The following is a 17,749-nucleotide window of genomic DNA, read 5'->3' on the forward strand; positions in this document are numbered from 1 at the left end:
AATTGCTTTGAATGGAGAGTCATTCAAATAAAGTTTAAATTAAATATGTTGAAAAATGAAAAAAATAAATAATGTAAAACCATAATTATTAATTGTAAATTAAATAAATGAATTGAATTAAAAGAAAATAATATTTAATCAAATTTTTTAAAATATATTTTGGCAAGTTATTAATTTCTAAATTCACTAACAAATATAATATTTTAAAACCCAAAATTTAATTGTGAAATTAATATTATTAATAAAAAATATAAATTTGAATCAGGAGTACCGAGTACCTATAAAAGCGTGGATGAAATGAACCTTTCATCCACATATATTTTATTATATGATACGATACTAGAAAGACATTTTTGTAAATTAAAGCTGCTAAAACGAGAAAGAAATGTGTGGAAAATTAATCAATTTTTTCATAAGTTTTTTTGCACTAATTGTAATAATAAATAAAATAAATTAATTTGTAAAGATTTGGATACTATTAAATTTACTTCCGTCTCTTCCTTTGTCTACGTATTGTATGTGTTTACTTTTTTTTTTTGTACAATAATTGTCCGTGCTGAGTAGAGTAATCAAAACTGACGCTTTTGCTGCTTTGTGATTTAAAATATTTGAGTTGCACCGTTACAAATATTTTAGATTGCGTTTTTAATTTTCTATATATATTTTAATTCATATTATATATAATTAGTATCAACATGCATATATATATATATATATATAAAAGTAAAGATGGTTTCGGCCAATTAGATATGGACATAGTGGCGGTGATACGAAGTGCCACGTTGTGCCGGTGTCCCGGAAAGGATGAAGCTCACGGGTTCATCAAAACGTCTTCACGAGGCTGCAAATTAAATGATATATTTTGTCCATGGCGAACATGCACAAAAGTTATTATTCCACTCTACCAAAACAACACACACTCATGTGATTAATTTGACCCCACTACCATGCAAATTAAATGTGTGCATGGCTCCATCCATTTCTCCCCCAACTCCAATTCATTTTTAATTTGTATTGAATCATAGCACCTTGACGATCCACGTACTACTACTGCTTTTGTGCGTGTGTGTGTGTGTATATATATGTATATACGTATATTTGCTAGGTTGGCTGGATTGAAACCTAGACATTCACCGAGGGAGACTAATATAAACTAAGGTTTTCCATTAATGTACTTTAAGAATAATTAATCTGTAAAATTGTTATATAACTGCATGCAAGACAACAAAAAATCATTCACGTCCTCTCAAAATACCAATGCATCTGTAGTAGCAGAAAACGCTTGCTCCGATCCACACCAGTACCATCAAACTTCTAGCTTTAATTTCCAAGAATCAGAAATATGAAGCCGAATATCCTCTTTATACTCATAATCCTCGCAACCATCGAAACCATCTCGGACGCGAGAACAAACAACGAAACCATATACAAAATCTCAAAGCAACTTTGTTTGAATTGCCTAGGCGAATCAGTACAATTCTTGTTCGGCCACAACTTGGTAAGGGCAAGAAAGTTGGAGTTGCCGCTCATATGGGATTCCGAGCTGGCAAATTACGCCAGGTGGTGGGCCCAACAAAGACAAGCAGATTGCAAACTAGCTCACTCGTTCCCCGAGGATGGTTTCAAGTTAGGCGAGAACGTATATTGGGGAAGTGGCTCGACTTGGACTCCGATGGACGCGGTGCGGGCGTGGGCGGACGAAGAGAAGTACTACAGTTACAGGAGCAATAGTTGCGTCGAAGGGCAGCTATGCGGACATTACACACAGATCGTGTGGGGAAGTACGAGGAGGATCGGGTGTGCTCGTGTTGTTTGCGACAGTGGAGATTCGTTCATGACTTGTAATTATTATCCTCCGGGGAATGTTATTGGTGAGAGGCCTTATTAATCGATCAAGTTGTTGGGAATTCATATATGTTTCTTTGTTGTAAGTTGGTGTAACTATTAATAAATGTCGATCTTCATACATGCGGCCGAGTCTTTTCATTTCATGTTCGATTACGGAGTATATAAAGTATCTTGGGAATTCGCAATTCACAAAGAAAGTAATTATGACAGCTTGCCAAATTACACGGATGTGGGACGATGCCAATGTAAAAATACCATAATTAGTATTTTTGTGTCACTACTTCCGTTTCTACTGCCAAAGTCCTCGGATCTTTGACTTCTTCCCTTCTCAAATCCTTCAATATACAATTCCTTCGACCTCTTCTTTCTACGATGAACAGTTAGTGCATGCAATAATCATAACACCTGAACAACATCAATCACTACATAAAAACTGAACTCCGTTGATCTTCCGGGAAAATGTCTATAACCAAAAATGCCCACACCGCCGCCTTCGCGTTCCCGTTTGGCTCCCACCCCACCACTCTCCTCCACCTAGTAAAACAACTCGCCGCAGCCTCCCCCCAAGTCCAGTTCTCATACTTCAACACCAAAAGCTCCAACCAAAAAGTTTCCTCGAAAGTGGACAGCAGCACTCATGCCCACGAGAACAACATAAAAATATACGATGTGGATGATGGAGTACCTGAGGGGCACGTTTTTTCGGGTAATCCAATGGAACTTATTGAGTTTTTTGTCACAGCAACGCCGGGGAATTTCAGAAAGCGTCTGGAAGAAGTGGAGAATGAGATGGGGATGAAAGCTACATGCTTGCTAACTGATGCCTTTTTGTGGTTTTCGGTTGAAATGGCCGAGGAAAAGGGAATCCCTTGGCTCGCATATTGGGCTGCAGGGCCTTCGTCGATTTCTCTGCATTTGTACATCGATGTCCTTCGGGCAAAACTGGGAAGCGATAGTGGTGAGTTTAATTTTTTTCATACATGAAATGGTGTGTCATAAATTTGTTTCCAATATAATTTATTCATTTTAGGATTAAGATGATTTTATGTTTTTGGATTTTAACTATCTTTCTTTTCTTAAATGTTCCTGATCTTGATTTATAGTTTGATGGACATATTAAATAATTTTGAACTAATGTTCAATTTTGGATTTTGGATGAACTAACATATGTAACAATTATCTTTCAGGCCAAATACAAAATCTGGACCAAACCCTTGATTTTATACCTGGAATGTCAGAGATACGTGCCTCGGACTTACCAATAGAAATCCTACAAGTTAACGGGTTGTTTTCCCGAATGTTGTACAACATGTCTAATACGATAAATCGAGCATCTGTTGTTCTACTCAATTCATTCGATGGAATTGATTTCATTGTAGAAAATGATCTCAAATCCAAGCTGAAAATGCTTCTAAATATCGGCCCTTTTCCTCTGCCTAATGCTATGACAGTTACTGAAGATCATAGCGGCTGCCTGTCATGGCTGAGCCACCAGGCTGCTGCCTCTGTCGCCTACATAAGCTTCGGAACCATTTTTACACCTCCGCCACCTGAGCTGGTGGCCCTGGCAGAGGCCATGGAAGAGAAACAAGTGCCTTATCTTTGGTCATTCAGAGACAACTCCAAACGCCAGTTATTACAGGGATTTTTCGAAAGAACGTGCCGGATAGGGAAAGTTGTGGAATGGGCTCCTCAATCTCAGGTCTTGTCACACCCTTCTGTCGGGGTTTTTGTGACGCATTGTGGATGGAATTCGACCCTTGACAGTATTATGGGTGGCGTGCCTATGATTTGCATGCCGTTCTTTGCTGATCAAATGATAAACAGGAGGCTCATGGAGAATGTATGGCAGATCGGGGTGGGGGTAAAGGGCGTTTTCGCAAAACCCGGCTTGGTCGAGGTTTTGGATCTTGTTCTGTGGAAGGATGAAGGGAAGAAAATGAGGGAAAATATTGGAAGGATTAAAGAACGTGCTTATACTGCTGTTGCTGAAAACGGTAGCTCCACTGAAAATTTTAAGTCCTTGACAAGTATTATAACTTCTTCCAAGATCAACTAGATTTTGATTTGGAAATTCTAAATCCTAATTTCAAATGCTAAATCCTAAATTTCGTCTTCTCTCACAAATGACTGTCTAAGTCAGTGTGATATTCTTACTATGATTTTCTGCTGTCAAATTTATTACAGTGTCTTTTATTAATATCAACATTCAATTTTAGTTTATCATATGAAATTATAAAATTTTATTTACGTTGCATGTATTTGACAAATATTTTAGTATCTATTTGTTGTTGTAAAGCCCATGGGCTTATTTTTTTTGGGTCCTGCTATCACAACACTCATATAGTCCTTACTCACATAATTCTCCATTTCTGGCAGTGGAATACGTGCCTGCTTTTTTTGGATTCTACAATCACAGTCATCATCATAGCATATAGAGCCCATACAACCTTACTCACAGAATTCCCCGCTTCTGACAGCGGAGTACCAATATATATATATATATATATATATATATATATATATATATATATATATATATATATATATATATATATATATATATGAATGATCAACCGAGTTAGCATAATTTTGTTTGATTTTTTGTCATTGTTTTAGTTTTAATCGACTTGTAGTTCATATAAGCTCATCGTTAATAGTAAAAAAAAAAAAAATTATTTTAGAAAAAGATGTTTTGGAGATAGTAATTAATTTCGTTGGAATTCATTAACATTGTACTCTTATTTTGTTAGTAAACATCAAAATACTACATTTATATTTTGAAGTATTTAACGATAAATTATTTTTTAAAAAAAAAAATTTGCCCACCTTAAAAATTTATCTAGCTCTGTTCATTGTGTCACATCAGCGTAATGTCAAAAAAAAAAAATTAAAATTGTCAAAAGAACAAAAATAACGGACTAAAAATAAAATTTGTCAAAATCACAAATTAACGTACAAACAAAAAAAAATCATTTTCCCAAAAATAAAACTGTAATTAAATTTTTTTATCTTTATAACTCTACTGTATAATGTGTATCCCCGTTCATTTCCTTAGATGGATCAAACATCTATCCGGATCTTGCATTCCTGTCAGAACTCGTTAACCCAACATGATATACTGTCCATAGATCCATGATCCATCTATATCCTTGAAACAATCAAATACAATTATATGTTGATCAAGTACTTCTGGATTGCATTGTTTTGCGGTCAATTAACTCGTAAACTTCGGCATGTGTAAATCTTGGAACTGTTAGAGTAGATGCTCTGCAAGTCAACGGTTGGTTAGGAAATTTATTGAATCAAGTGAAATAAACAATTTTTATTTTAATATAATTTAACTTCATATGGTCTTATTATACTTTATCTGTATAACCATGCTAACAGCATAGATAAAGTCATTGATTATGCTTTAATACAAATGAATCGTACTTCGATGTTGAAACTCATTTGTAAGCACTGCATATTCTAAATTCGTTCCTAGTCGATTCAGCCGCCTAAAACAGGGATAAAGGTCGCTTGAGCTCGAGACTAGCATCTGTGATGTTGTGTACTGCGTTTCTTGGTAAGGACATAGAGATGTCCAAACATGCAGATGTGTAGTCATATGATGATTATACCGAACAACCGTCCCTCAGACTTTCCAAGTGGTTATCATTCATCGAGAGGATAAGTTCGTGGTTATAATTGTACACCATTAGTCCTTACGACCCGAGACAACACTGAGGATCTATATGCTAGGGCTGTGCTTTGACATGCGATGCCACTATTATAGTTATTACATAGTTATCGAATTAATATGCAACCCTCGATGAACCAATGGTTGCAGATTCGATCGGGATATATGAGATGAAGGGACCGTACTATACGTTAATCATAATCGACTGGTTCTTGCAGGCACTATCAGTGATATCTAGGAGATCATGGGGCGATGCTACTAGACGCTCTTACCATGATCCGATGGGTGCAATCAGAAATGAGTTCTGACATTCTTGATCAAGGTGTTGATGAAAAGAATGAGGCTAACTAGGGTAAGCCCGAATAAAAGATTCTATCCTGAATCACAAAGATTTGTGAACTCACGGCTATCTGTATCCTTGATCCATTGAGGGTCACACAAGCACTGGATCGTTTGTTCCCGTTGAGAGAATAAATTCAAGGAGTTGAATTTATATTATGATATAGTAAATTCAAAGAGTTGAATTTATGATAATTAAATTTTAAGAAAATAAATTCAAGGAGTTGAATTTATGAGATAGTAAATTCAAGAAGTTGAATTTATGAAATTTTGAGAGAATAAATTCAAGAAGTTGAATTTATGACATTTGGAGAGAATAAATTCAAGGAGTTGAATTTATAAAATTGATAGTTTAATTTATTAAACTCAAAAGTTGAGTTTATTAAATATTAAATTTTGGAGGTGATAAATTCAAGGAGTTGAATTTGTAATTTAAATATTAAATTCAAATGTTGAATTTATAATCGATTTAATTTATTAAACTCAAAAGTTGAGTTTATTAAAAATTAAATTAAATATAGTGGGAAGTATGTTTAATGGGCTTGTAGGAGTACAAGTCCAACATACTAAATAATTAAAGTTCTTAATGGACTTTATTTAATTAATTAAACTAGTTGGACTAGCCAATTAATTAATCAAGCCCATTAATGTTAATTATGGTAATTAGGTCATGGATTTTTTTGTTCTAAAATTTTTGACCTAAAATAAAAGCCTCCACTAATTTGGATTGTGAGATTTTCAAGAATCTACAATCATAATCCTTCAAATATTTAGTTTACTTAATTAATTAAAATAATTAATTAATGATGATAACAAGAATATTTTATTCTTAATTTTTAATGGCATGATTCGAAACTTGCTCTCCAATTTAACAAGATTTTCGGCTCTTCCAAGAAAGAGAATTGAGGCTCTCGAAATACTTTTCTTTCGAAAAGAAAAATTCGGCATGGGTGTTAAGTCGATTTTTTGTGTTCTATCTCTACGCAAAAATTCTTCTAATTTTCTAGTGCAAGTTAGAAGAGGAACAAATAATCTGGTCGTGGACCTGATTCGGATTTGAAGAAAGTTCGAAGGGATTTACAACAAGAGCTACATCCGCTAATACCGGAGTAGTTGGAGCCGTGTGATTTAATCACCAAAGGTATAAAATTCTAACACCCTGCTGAAATCCTGCATCCATTTGCCCAATAATATCTGATTTGACAGGATTAATGCAGCTTTGACTATTAATCGAGGGCATAGTTTTAAAATTGTTTGAAGCAGGATAATCTTGATCCAGCATGTCAGCATAGGTGTTAGGATTTATTCACCGATAAAGAACTCGTTTGTTCTATCAGCCGCTTACCTCTTGTGTTGGTTTATTCTCGAGATCAAGATCATACATGCATGCACAAGCAAAGTAAAGAGACACAGCAATTTTACGTGGTTCGGCCAAGATGGCTTACATCCACGGGAGAGCAGCAACCTTTAGAATAATAATCAAAGAAGTAGAGTTCATTACAGATCACTCAAAGAAGAAGAATTTACAGAATAGATTTCTTCTTCAATCTATCTTCTAGCTCTTCGTCTTTTCTTGTGGTGATCTTCCTTCGCTTCTTTCTTCTCTATTCTTCAGTGTTTCAGAATTTCTTTTTCATTGTCTTCTCTACTCCCTCTCCTGGACTCTTTAAGCGAGCCAAAGAGACCAGTTACCGGAAGCCCCTTTCTTCAACTGCCATCCAACGGATTTGCATGGTCCAGAGAGTTTTTCCCTACCTCCTTGCCACTGGTGATAGCCTGTTAATTTGTTATGGCCAATAACAAACTAATGCTTAACTACTCTATCCTGCATTCCCGTTTACTGGCCAGCTTGGAAGACACCCAATTAACAATTCTCCACCTTGTCTTCAAGATGGCTGCTCTCCATCCCTTTTTACTAATTTTGATTCCATTCCCCAGCTTGCACCAAGTTTAGGCAATGCTTGAACTTGGCCTGAGGTAACGCCTTTGTTAACATGTCTGCTGGGTTTTCATCAGTGGAGATTTTTTCCACTATCACCTCCCCTCTTGAGATGATATCTCTAACAAAATGTAGTTTTACATCTATATGTTTTGACCTCTCATGATACACTTGGTGTTTAGTCAAGTGTATGGCACTTTGGTTGTCACAATACACCACAACCTGCTCTTGAGTTATCCCAAACTCCTTTGAGATTCCATTGAACCATAAGGCTTCCTTAATGGCTTCTGTCACAGCCATGTACTCCGCCTCCGTCGTGGATAAAGCAACTACAGGTTGGAGAGTTGCCTTCCAGCTTATAGCTGTTCCATACACCGTGAATATAAAACCTGTCAATGATTTCCTAGTATCCAAATTCCCTGCATAGTCAGAGTCCACGAAGCCTACTACTGGATTGCTTACTCCTTCTTGTTTTCTAAACAATAGTCCCAAGTTTGGTTCTCCTTTGACATACCTCAGTACCCATTTTAGAGCTTCCCAGTGCTTGTGTCCTGGATTAGACATGAATCTGGAGATCATGCTTATTGCATAGGCTAGATCTGGACGGCTACAAACCATTCCATACATAATACTGCCAACCGCACTTGCATAAGGTATTTTGTCCATGCGTTCCCTTTCTTCCTCATCTGATGGAGATTGAGTACTTGAGAGCTTATGGTGCTGTCCAAGTAGAGTGGTCACTGGTTTTGATTCAAGCATATTGAATCTCTGAAGCACCTTTTTCATATAGGATCCTTGGCTAAGAAACATACTACCACTGTCTCTTCTTCTTTTATTTCCATACCAAGGATTTTCTTTGCCTCCCCTAAATCCTTCATTTCAAATTCAGAGTTCAGTTGATCCTTTAATATTTGAATCTCCTCCTTGCTGTTACTTGCGATAAGCATATCGTCAACATATAGTAGCAAGAAGGTTCTTGTTTGACACCCTCCATTTCTGAAATAAACGCAGCTGTCGAAGCTACTTCTAGAGAAGTCTAACTTCATCATATAGTCATCAAATCGTTTATACCACTGTCTGGGGCTCTGTTTTAATCCATAGAGTGACCTCTTCAATAAACAAACTTTGTTTTTGTTTTCCTTTGTCACAAAACCCTCGGGTTGGTCCATGTAGATGACTTCTTCCAATTCTCCATGAAGGAAAGCGGTTTTGACGTCTAGTTGTTCCAGTTCTAGATCCCACTGAGTTACTAAGGCAAGCATCAATCTGATTGAAGGATGTTTCACAACAGGGGAGTAAATTTCATTGTAATCTATTCCATCCCTTTGTAAATATCCTTTGGCGACCAACCTGGCTTTATATTTCATACTTTCTGCCCCAGTAGCTCCTTCCTTCAGCTTGTAGATCCACTTGCATCCCAGTGTTCTTTGTCTTTCTGGCTTAGATACCAATTTCCATGTGTGGTTCTTTATTAGGGAATTTAACTCTTCATTCATAGCTTCTAGCCATTTTTCTTTCCTCTTACAAGTCACAGCTTCCTTGAATGATGATGGTTCGTAGGTGTCTATTTGTTCTGCTACATGCAAGGCATACCAAGTCAAGTCAGCGAAGCCTAGCCTTTCTGGGGGTTTAACTTCTCTTCTCTTCCTGTCTCTGGCCAGTGCATAGTTCCTAAGATCATCTCCAGATTGGTTTTGTTCTTCTGAATTATCTGGGGTTTCGAATGGATGATTCAGGTCTTCAGTTTCTGATTGTGAAGTTAATTTTGACAGCTCCACCTCAACTTGTGAATTATGTTGTTGCTCGGGTCTCACATTTTCCCTTTCTTCTCTCTTAGCATATCCCATTTCGGTTTCCACAAAAGTGATATTTCTTGTGTTGAAACACCTCGGACCATTGGGTTCCATGTTCCATACCTTATACCCTTTTACCCCTTCGGGGTAGCCCACAAATATGCATTTTAGAGCTCTAGGTTCCAGCTTGTCTTGCTTGATGTGGGCATAAGCTAGGCAACCAAAGATTCTGAGCCCAGAGTAGTTTGCTGGAACACCATGCCACATTTCCATTGGTGTCTTGAAGTTAATTGCACTTGATGGACAAAGGTTGATCAAATGACATGCTGTAGTCACAGCTTCTCCCCAAAATGACTTTGGCAACTTAGCATTTAGTATCATGCACCTCACTCTTTCCAAAAGAGTGCGATTTAATCTTTCGGCCACGCCATTTTGCTGTGGAGTTCCAGCAATCGTTCTATGTCGGGTAATGCCATGAGACCTGCAAAGTTCTTGAAACTGCTCTGAAAGATATTCCAGGCCATTGTCAGTCCGTAAATATTTAAGCTTTGTCCCTTGTTTGTTTTCATTTGCAAGTAACCATCCCTTGAACTTTATTAAGGCTTCATCCTTAGTTTTCAAGACATACACCCATGACCTTCTAGAATAATCATCTATAATGGATATGAAATATTTTCCTCCCCCATGAGTTTCTGTTTTTGAGGGACCCCATAGATCAGAATGAGCATATTCGAAGGGCTTGCTTGTGTTATGTTTACCTACTCCGAAATGGGCTCTTTTTGACTTACCTAAAATACAATGTTCACAAAAATCTATGTTCTGTATTTTGTCTCCACACAGTAGGTTTTGCTTAGCTAGTTCAATCAAACCTTTCTCACTTACGTGGCCAAGTCTCTGATGCCATAGGTTCGATTTGTTTAGTGTTTTAAGTACTACATCAGATCCTCCCACAATGGTTTTACCTAGTAGAAAATACAGTGATTGGTTTTTCCTAGCTTTCATGATTACCATAGAACCTTTACACACCTTTAAGAGACCATTTTCTGATTTAAATGAATAACCATCAGAGTCATATGTACCAAGAGAAATTAAATTTCGTTTGAGTTCTGGTACATACCTTACTTGGCGAAGCACAAGGTCCTGTCCATCGTGTGTCCTTAACAAGATGCTTCCTATGCCTTGAACCTTACATGTTTTGTTGTTTCCTAAGAGAACTAGTCCCTCATCTGCTTCTGTAAGATCCTGGAACCATGCTTTTGTAGGACACATGTGAAAAGAGCATCCGGTGTCTAATATCCACTCACTGCTTGATTCCTGATCTGCTATTACCAAAGCTTCTGCTGTATCATATCCTTCAGTGGCAACAGCTGCTTCTGCTCCATTTCTTGGTTTATCTTGGGGCCTGAATTTTCTCTCTGGGCAGTTCCTTCTCCAGTGGCCTTCTTTGTGGCATTCAAAACACTTGAATCTTGATTTACTTTTAGACCTTGATTTATATCTTGGTCCCTTGTATGTTTTCTTTTCAGGTCTGCCACGAGCCACAAGAACATCCCCTGATAGTTCACTTGTATTGCTTTGTTTTCTTTGTAGTTCTTTGTCTTGGACAGCAGCTTGTACTTCTTCCAAGGTGATGGTTTGTTCTCTCCCATATAACATGGCGTCCCTAAAGTTTTCATACGATTTTGGAAGGGCGTTCAATAGGATAAGTGCCTTATCTTCTTCTTCTAACTTTATCTCGATGTTTTCAAGATCATCGAGAATTTTCACAAAATCATCAATTTGATCGCCGATGATTCTTCCTTCCCCAATCTTAAATGAGTATAGTCTTTGTTTCATATAGAGTCGGTTTGCCAGCGATTTCGTCATATATAATTTTTCAAGCTTTAGCCACATTGCAGTTGCTGACTTCTCCTTAGCTACTTCTCGTAGAGGTTTGTCTCCTAGACAAAGAATGATAGCACTTTGTGCTTTAAGAGCCTCTTCTGTCTTGTTCTTTCCCGTGTCAGAGCTCGAAGATTCATCTCCTCCGATAAGGGCCCCAATCAAGCCTTGTTGAATCAAGATTGCACGCATCTTGATCCGCCATAAACCGAAATCATTTTTCCCGGTGAATTTCTCAATATCGTATTTCATTGAACTCATCTCGTGGGTTCGGTTCCCACAGACGGCGCCACTTGTTAGGATTTATTCACCGATAAAGAACTCGTTTGTTCTATCAGCCGCTTACCTCTTGTGTTGGTTTATTCTCGAGATCAAGATCATACATGCATGCACAAGCAAAGTAAAGAGACACAGCAATTTTACGTGGTTCGGCCAAGATGGCTTACATCCACGGGAGAGCAGCAACCTTTAGAATAATAATCAAAGAAGTAGAGTTCATTACAGATCACTCAAAGAAGAAGAATTTACAGAATAGATTTCTTCTTCAATCTATCTTCTAGCTCTTCGTTTTTTCTTGTGGTGATCTTCCTTCGCTTCTTTCTTCTCTATTCTTCAGTGTTTCAGAATTTCTTTTTCATTGTCTTCTCTACTCCCTCTCCTGGACTCTTTAAGCGAGCCAAAGAGACCAGTTACCGGAAGCCCCTTTCTTCAACTGCCATCCAACGGATTTGCATGGTCCAGAGAGTTTTTCCCTACCTCCTTGCCACTGGTGATAGCCTGTTAATTTGTTATGGCCAATAACAAACTAATGCTTAACTACTCTATCCTGCATTCCCGTTTACTGGCCAGCTTGGAAGACACCCAATTAACAATAGGAGTACTGAGGATTGATGTGATTGTAATAATGGAGATTTTTGTACATGTTTTGCTGATCGGGATCAAATCCAGGACAAATTTCAGGATTGCTGTGAAAAGATAGAGGACGTGTATAAAGCTGCGTATGAAGCTGAAGCCTTTCCACGGTTGAACTGCTCAGATTTTTGAAAATTATAACTGTAGGTCAAAAAAAACTGTTGTTAAAGCTCCTGTATTTAAATGGTGGGCTAAAAGACAACGGTGAAAAACCATTGTCGTAGACATCAAAGACGACGGTGAAAAACCGTTGTCGTAGGTCTTGTAAAACCGTTGTTAAAAGCCCTGTGGTTAAAGAGTACGCTCAAAGACAACGGTGAAAAACCGTTGTCGCAGACGTCTAAAGACGACGATAAAAAACCGATGTCGTAGCATTGAAAAAAAAAACGTTGCGACGGTTCTTATAACACCGTCGCTAATAGCGACGGTTTTCTGCATTCTGTCGCAATTGAGCGACAGTTTTTAGTAAGCTTTTCGTCGACGGTTTGTCTTATGCTTTTTTTTCGTAAAAAAAAAATTACTGTTATAATTTTTTAAACCTAACATTCCTCTAGTTTGCGCTTGACTACTAATGCATCTTTTGAGTCCGGACGAGAAACTGAGTCTCTATTAGCGTTGCATCGTTTGCGCCTCCCGAGCAATTTCTTCTTCAGCCTGGTGTTCCAGTAATTCTTGATATCTTTATCTGTTCTTCCAGGTAGCTGCGCCGCGATTATGGACCCCACTTAATATGGCATGAACTAGAAAAAGTTACAATCTTGGTAAAGCATATAAAAAAAACAAGCAAGCTTGATAAATCATGAGTTAATAATAACTCGAAAACAGTAAAATATACGAATCATGATCATTATAACATGTGATTCTAGCTTTTTCAAACAAATCGAAGCATCATAGACAATCGCATGAAGACAAGTAACGTTAGCTAAAATTGCTTTAGCAGTAGTTATGCATGTTTTTTTCAGTGTGTGTAAATTAGGTTTTACTGAGGTCTGAGAGTTACCTGCTACCAATACTGATGCCCCGATATGTCCTGGGTCATTGGTGGATCCCGGATCTCTCGGGTCATGGGGCATGCCCATAAGCGGTGCCCGGGTCAGGGCAGAATATTTTCAAAATTGAATATGGCAATAAACACTCATATCCTGGGTTATGGGTCGCCTAGGATGTGAAGCCCGAGTTCTGGCAAGATTACCCGGGAAGTTTTCTCCTCTGTCACCTCGATGCGGGGGGAGCATTTAATGGCGTTGACTTGATAGATCACGCATACAGCCAGCCTATCCCTGGTTAATATTAATGGTTGACAGGACAGATGAGATGTGACTAGTATATGAATTGACGTATCAGAATAATAGGGTACAATCAGCCACCCTACTATATTTAATGCCCACACACAAAAAATGAGGTCATCATTGCTTCTTCTACTATAAATACCAAGTTTCTTATTCGCATTTATCATCAACTCAGACATTAATTAACATTTAATACTCTCATTTACTACACACCAATCATCACAGTCATCACTTGGCTACATTGGTTTTCTTGCTTGAGTAACCTACTGACTTAAGCATCGGAGTGGCCACGCCGGACACCCCTCCGGCGCACATTCACGTGGTTATCTTTCTTGCTCGCACGTCCTCTAGAGTATTTGAGAAGTCACACTCCAGATCCAGCGTCTAACTCATATTTCCTTCAATATTTTTTGATAGCTTACCCGGTAGAGTTCCCAACCCGACTCGACCATTTCGCCCGGGTGGCATCATTGGCGCCGTCTGTGGGAAAACTTTGAGTTCTAAGGCGTTGATATGGCTCCTACTAGAAGAGCTAACCAGTCCAAGACACCTCTCGAGTCCAAGAGGAAAACAATACCCGTCTTTCTGGTACGGGTGGTCCTCCTCCTAATGGTCCTCAGCCTACCATCCGTCTAACTCCTGATGAGTTACAGAAGATTATAGCTGATGCGGTTAAGATGGCTACAACAAAGAAGGCCACCTCTCGTCATGAAAGTCATCCCGAGCAGCAGCATGAACAACCATTAGAAGAAGAAAGAAGGGAAGAAGAAAGAGAATCAAGCGCGGGTTCTAAGTCTCCCACTGTTGCGGAAGAATTGGAAGAGTTAAGAAAAAAGGTGAAAGTGTTAGAAGAGCAGGTTGGTTCTAAAGGCAATGTTCCTGTCGTTAAGGGTTGCCCATTTTCTGACATCATTGTTCGGGAACCACTTCCCGGGCATTTTAAATCAGCCAAAATCAAAGATTATGATGGGAGTTCTGACCCTGAGGAGCACCTCGCTCGTTTCGAAAATATGGCCATGCTACATTGTTATGAGGACCAAATTAAATGTAAGGTGTTCCTCACCACCCTGGTAGATTCTGCACAGAGGGTTTGAAGGGTTGGCACCACAAAGCATCCGTTGTTTCGAGGACTTTCAAAAGGTATTCTTGCATCAATTTAGCAGCAGCAAGAAGTACAAGAAAACCGCTTTCAGTTTATTTGAGGTAAAACAGAGGCAAGATGAGACCCTGAGAGCTTATCTCAAAAGGTTCAACCGGGTGGCCCTGGATGAACCAACCTGTGCACTCGAGACAAAGACCACAACATTTATGCAAGGGCTATGGGAGGGGGATTTTTTCCGGTCCTTAACCAAAAAATTGCCCGGGAATTTCGAGGATCTGTTATCCCGAGCGGAGAAGTACATTAATATGGAAGAAGCGCAAAACCAGAAGAGGGAGGCCTTGAAAAGAGCAAGAGGAGATCGGGCTGCCAAAACTGAAGAGAGAGCCCCAAAGAAAAACGGCTCGGGGCACTTCTCCCATGTACCTTTGAGAGTTGCCCGAGACAGAGAGATTCAAAAATGCAGATCAGATGGAGCCCCTCCTCCCAATTCTGTGGCAAGAACCCTCAGGCCAGAACCAAAGGGGTATTGTACCCTCCATAAAGATTGTGCCCACAATACCAATGAATGCCGGGTCCTGGGGAGGAATTCCAATAAGCGCCCTATGTCAGCGCCTCACCCTCCGCGAGATAAGTCTAGACAGCCACCCTGGATGTCTAGACGTCCAGTATCGAATATGCCCCCAAAGACGGTGAGCACCCCAAGTGGGAGGCGGGGAAGAGACGTGACTACCCGGGAAGAAAGAATCAAACCAGCGGAAAGAAAATATCCCTCCCCAAGTCGAGGGATAATCAAAATGATTTCAGGATGATCTACCGATGGTGACTCTAACCGGGCTAGGAAGGCGAGGAGTAGAAGGGAATGTTTAGAGGTTGATGGAAGGAGGAGAGACGAGCCGGTTATAAGCTTTGGACCAGAAGATCTCCGAGGGGTGAGCCTGCCTCACAATGACGCTCTTGTCATTCAAGCCCGAGTGGCCAATTACGACGTATTGAGGGTTTTTGTAGACAATGGGAGCTCCGTCAATGTTATTTTCAAAGAGGCTCTAGTTCAAATGGATTTACATGAATACCAGCTAGGAAGCCGTTGAAACTGCCCTATTCGTGTTTGCCGGCCACGCCGTATATCCAGAGGGAGAAATTGCTCTACCCTTGACCCTGGGCATGGGAGACTTGAGGAAGACTGTGATGACTACTTTTACAGTGGTGGATGCCCCGTCTTCGTACAATGTCATACTGGGAAGGCCGGCCATGAATGAAATGAAGGCCGTGACCTCAACTTATCATCAAAAAATCAAATTCCCAGTGCGAGGACAGGTTGGAGAAGTTAAAGGCGATCAGCCCTCTTCTCGAAGATGTTATGGGGAAACAGTCCGGGTTGACCAAAAGAAGGCAAGGAGGGAAGGGAAGGAGAAAGAGCACCAGGAGGAGACCCATGAAAGAGAAGTGCACTTTGTGGCTGAAGAAGAACAGGAAGTGGTGGAAATTGTGCCAGGGAAGAACGTCCGGGTGGCCCGAGACATCTGCGCAACCACCCAGGGTAAACCTCTTGCAATGTTTGAAAACTAACGTTGATGTCTTTGCTTGGTCTCAGCAGGAATTGTCCGGGATCTCGCCCCGAGTGGCCGAGCATAAATTAAACATCCTCCCGGGATCCCAGCCAGTAAAGCAGAAAAAGCGACATTTTGGCCCTGAAAAAGATAAAGTAATTGAAAAGCAAGTGGAAAAATTGCTAAAGGCCGAGCACATTAGGGAAGTCCATTTCCCTTCGTGGTTGTCCAACGTGGTTCTTGTCCCAAAATCTACTGGGAAATGGAGGATGTGCGTTGATTTCAGAGACTTGAATAAAGCTTGCCAAAAGATTGCTATACACTCCCCCGGATCGATCAGCTGGTCGATTCCACTTCTGGATGTGAACTGTTAAGCTTTCTGGATGCATATCAAGGATATCATCAGATCCCTTTAGCTTTGGAAGATCAAGATAAAGCTAGTTCATTACCTCCGAGGGTACCTTTTGCTATGTTGTGATGCCTTTTGGATTAAAGAATGCAGGGGCTACGTACCAACGATTGATGAATCTTGTTTTTCAGAAACAGATAGGTCGCAATATCGAGGTGTATGTGGATGACATTCTAATCAAAACCCGGGAAGTCGCTCATTTTATTGATGATTTAGCTGAAACTTTCGCCACTCTGAAACAGTACAGAATAAAACTTAACCCGGCCAAATGTGTGTTTGGGGTTAAAAGCGGAAAGTTCTTGGGGTTCATGGTCACGGATCGAGGAATTGAGGTTAACTCGGAGAAAATCCAAGCCATCGTGGACATGCCCTCTCCTCAGTCTGTCCGGGACGTGCAAAAATTAACAGGGAGAATTGAGGCCCTGTCACGCTTCATTTCCCGATCTGCACACCGCAGTTACCCTTTCTTTCAAATCCTGAGAAAGGCGCAGAAATTCGGTTGGGATGACAATTGCGAGCAGGCCTTTCAAGATTTGAAAAAACACCTGGCTGAAATGCCTGTATTGGCAAAGCCTGAGCCTGGAGAAAAATTGTGGGTCTATCTCTCGGCCACGGAAGTTGCTGTTAGCTCCGTACTCATCAAAGAGGAAGGGACCGATCAGAAGCCTATCTATTATGTCAGTCACGCCCTCCGAGGAGCAGAGTTGAGATACAGTGAATTGGAAAAGATCGCATTGGCTTTGGTAATGACCGCTCGAAAGTTAAGGCCGTATTTTCTCTGGCATCCCATTGTGGTCCTCACTAATTCTCCCCTCGGGAGAATCATGACTCACGCAGAGGTCTCGGGGAGAATGATCAAATGGACTGTGGAACTCGGGGAGTATGATATTGAATACAAACCCCGGGCTGCAATAAAAGCACATGCATTATCAGATTTCTTAACAGAAATGATTCAGCCCGAAAAGGAAGAGGTATGGAGGGTGTTTGTTGATGGCGCCTCAAACATAT

The 17,749-nt window shown here is 39.7% G+C and overlaps 2 protein-coding genes across 2 annotated transcripts; both read left to right on the forward strand.

Annotated features, from left to right (window-relative positions):
- Positions 1-1,151: 1,151 nt before the first annotated feature.
- On the forward strand, positions 1,152-1,966 carry LOC140805903 (pathogenesis-related protein PR-1). The gene has a single exon (XM_073162263.1). The coding sequence runs from the start codon at positions 1,343-1,345 to the stop codon at positions 1,886-1,888; it is 546 nt and encodes a 181-aa protein (XP_073018364.1). The 5' UTR covers positions 1,152-1,342; the 3' UTR covers positions 1,889-1,966.
- Positions 1,967-2,098: 132 nt separating this feature from the next.
- On the forward strand, positions 2,099-3,910 carry LOC140805902 (anthocyanidin 3-O-glucosyltransferase UFGT-like). Its single transcript, XM_073162262.1, has 2 exons — positions 2,099-2,806; positions 3,036-3,910. The coding sequence occupies exons 1-2, from the start codon at positions 2,308-2,310 to the stop codon at positions 3,905-3,907; spliced, it is 1,371 nt and encodes a 456-aa protein (XP_073018363.1). The 5' UTR covers positions 2,099-2,307; the 3' UTR covers positions 3,908-3,910.
- Positions 3,911-17,749: the final 13,839 nt, after the last annotated feature.

Source organism: Primulina eburnea, chromosome 11 (assembly GCF_022965805.1).
Source record: "Primulina eburnea isolate SZY01 chromosome 11, ASM2296580v1, whole genome shotgun sequence".
Lineage (NCBI taxonomy): Eukaryota > Viridiplantae > Streptophyta > Magnoliopsida > Lamiales > Gesneriaceae > Primulina > Primulina eburnea.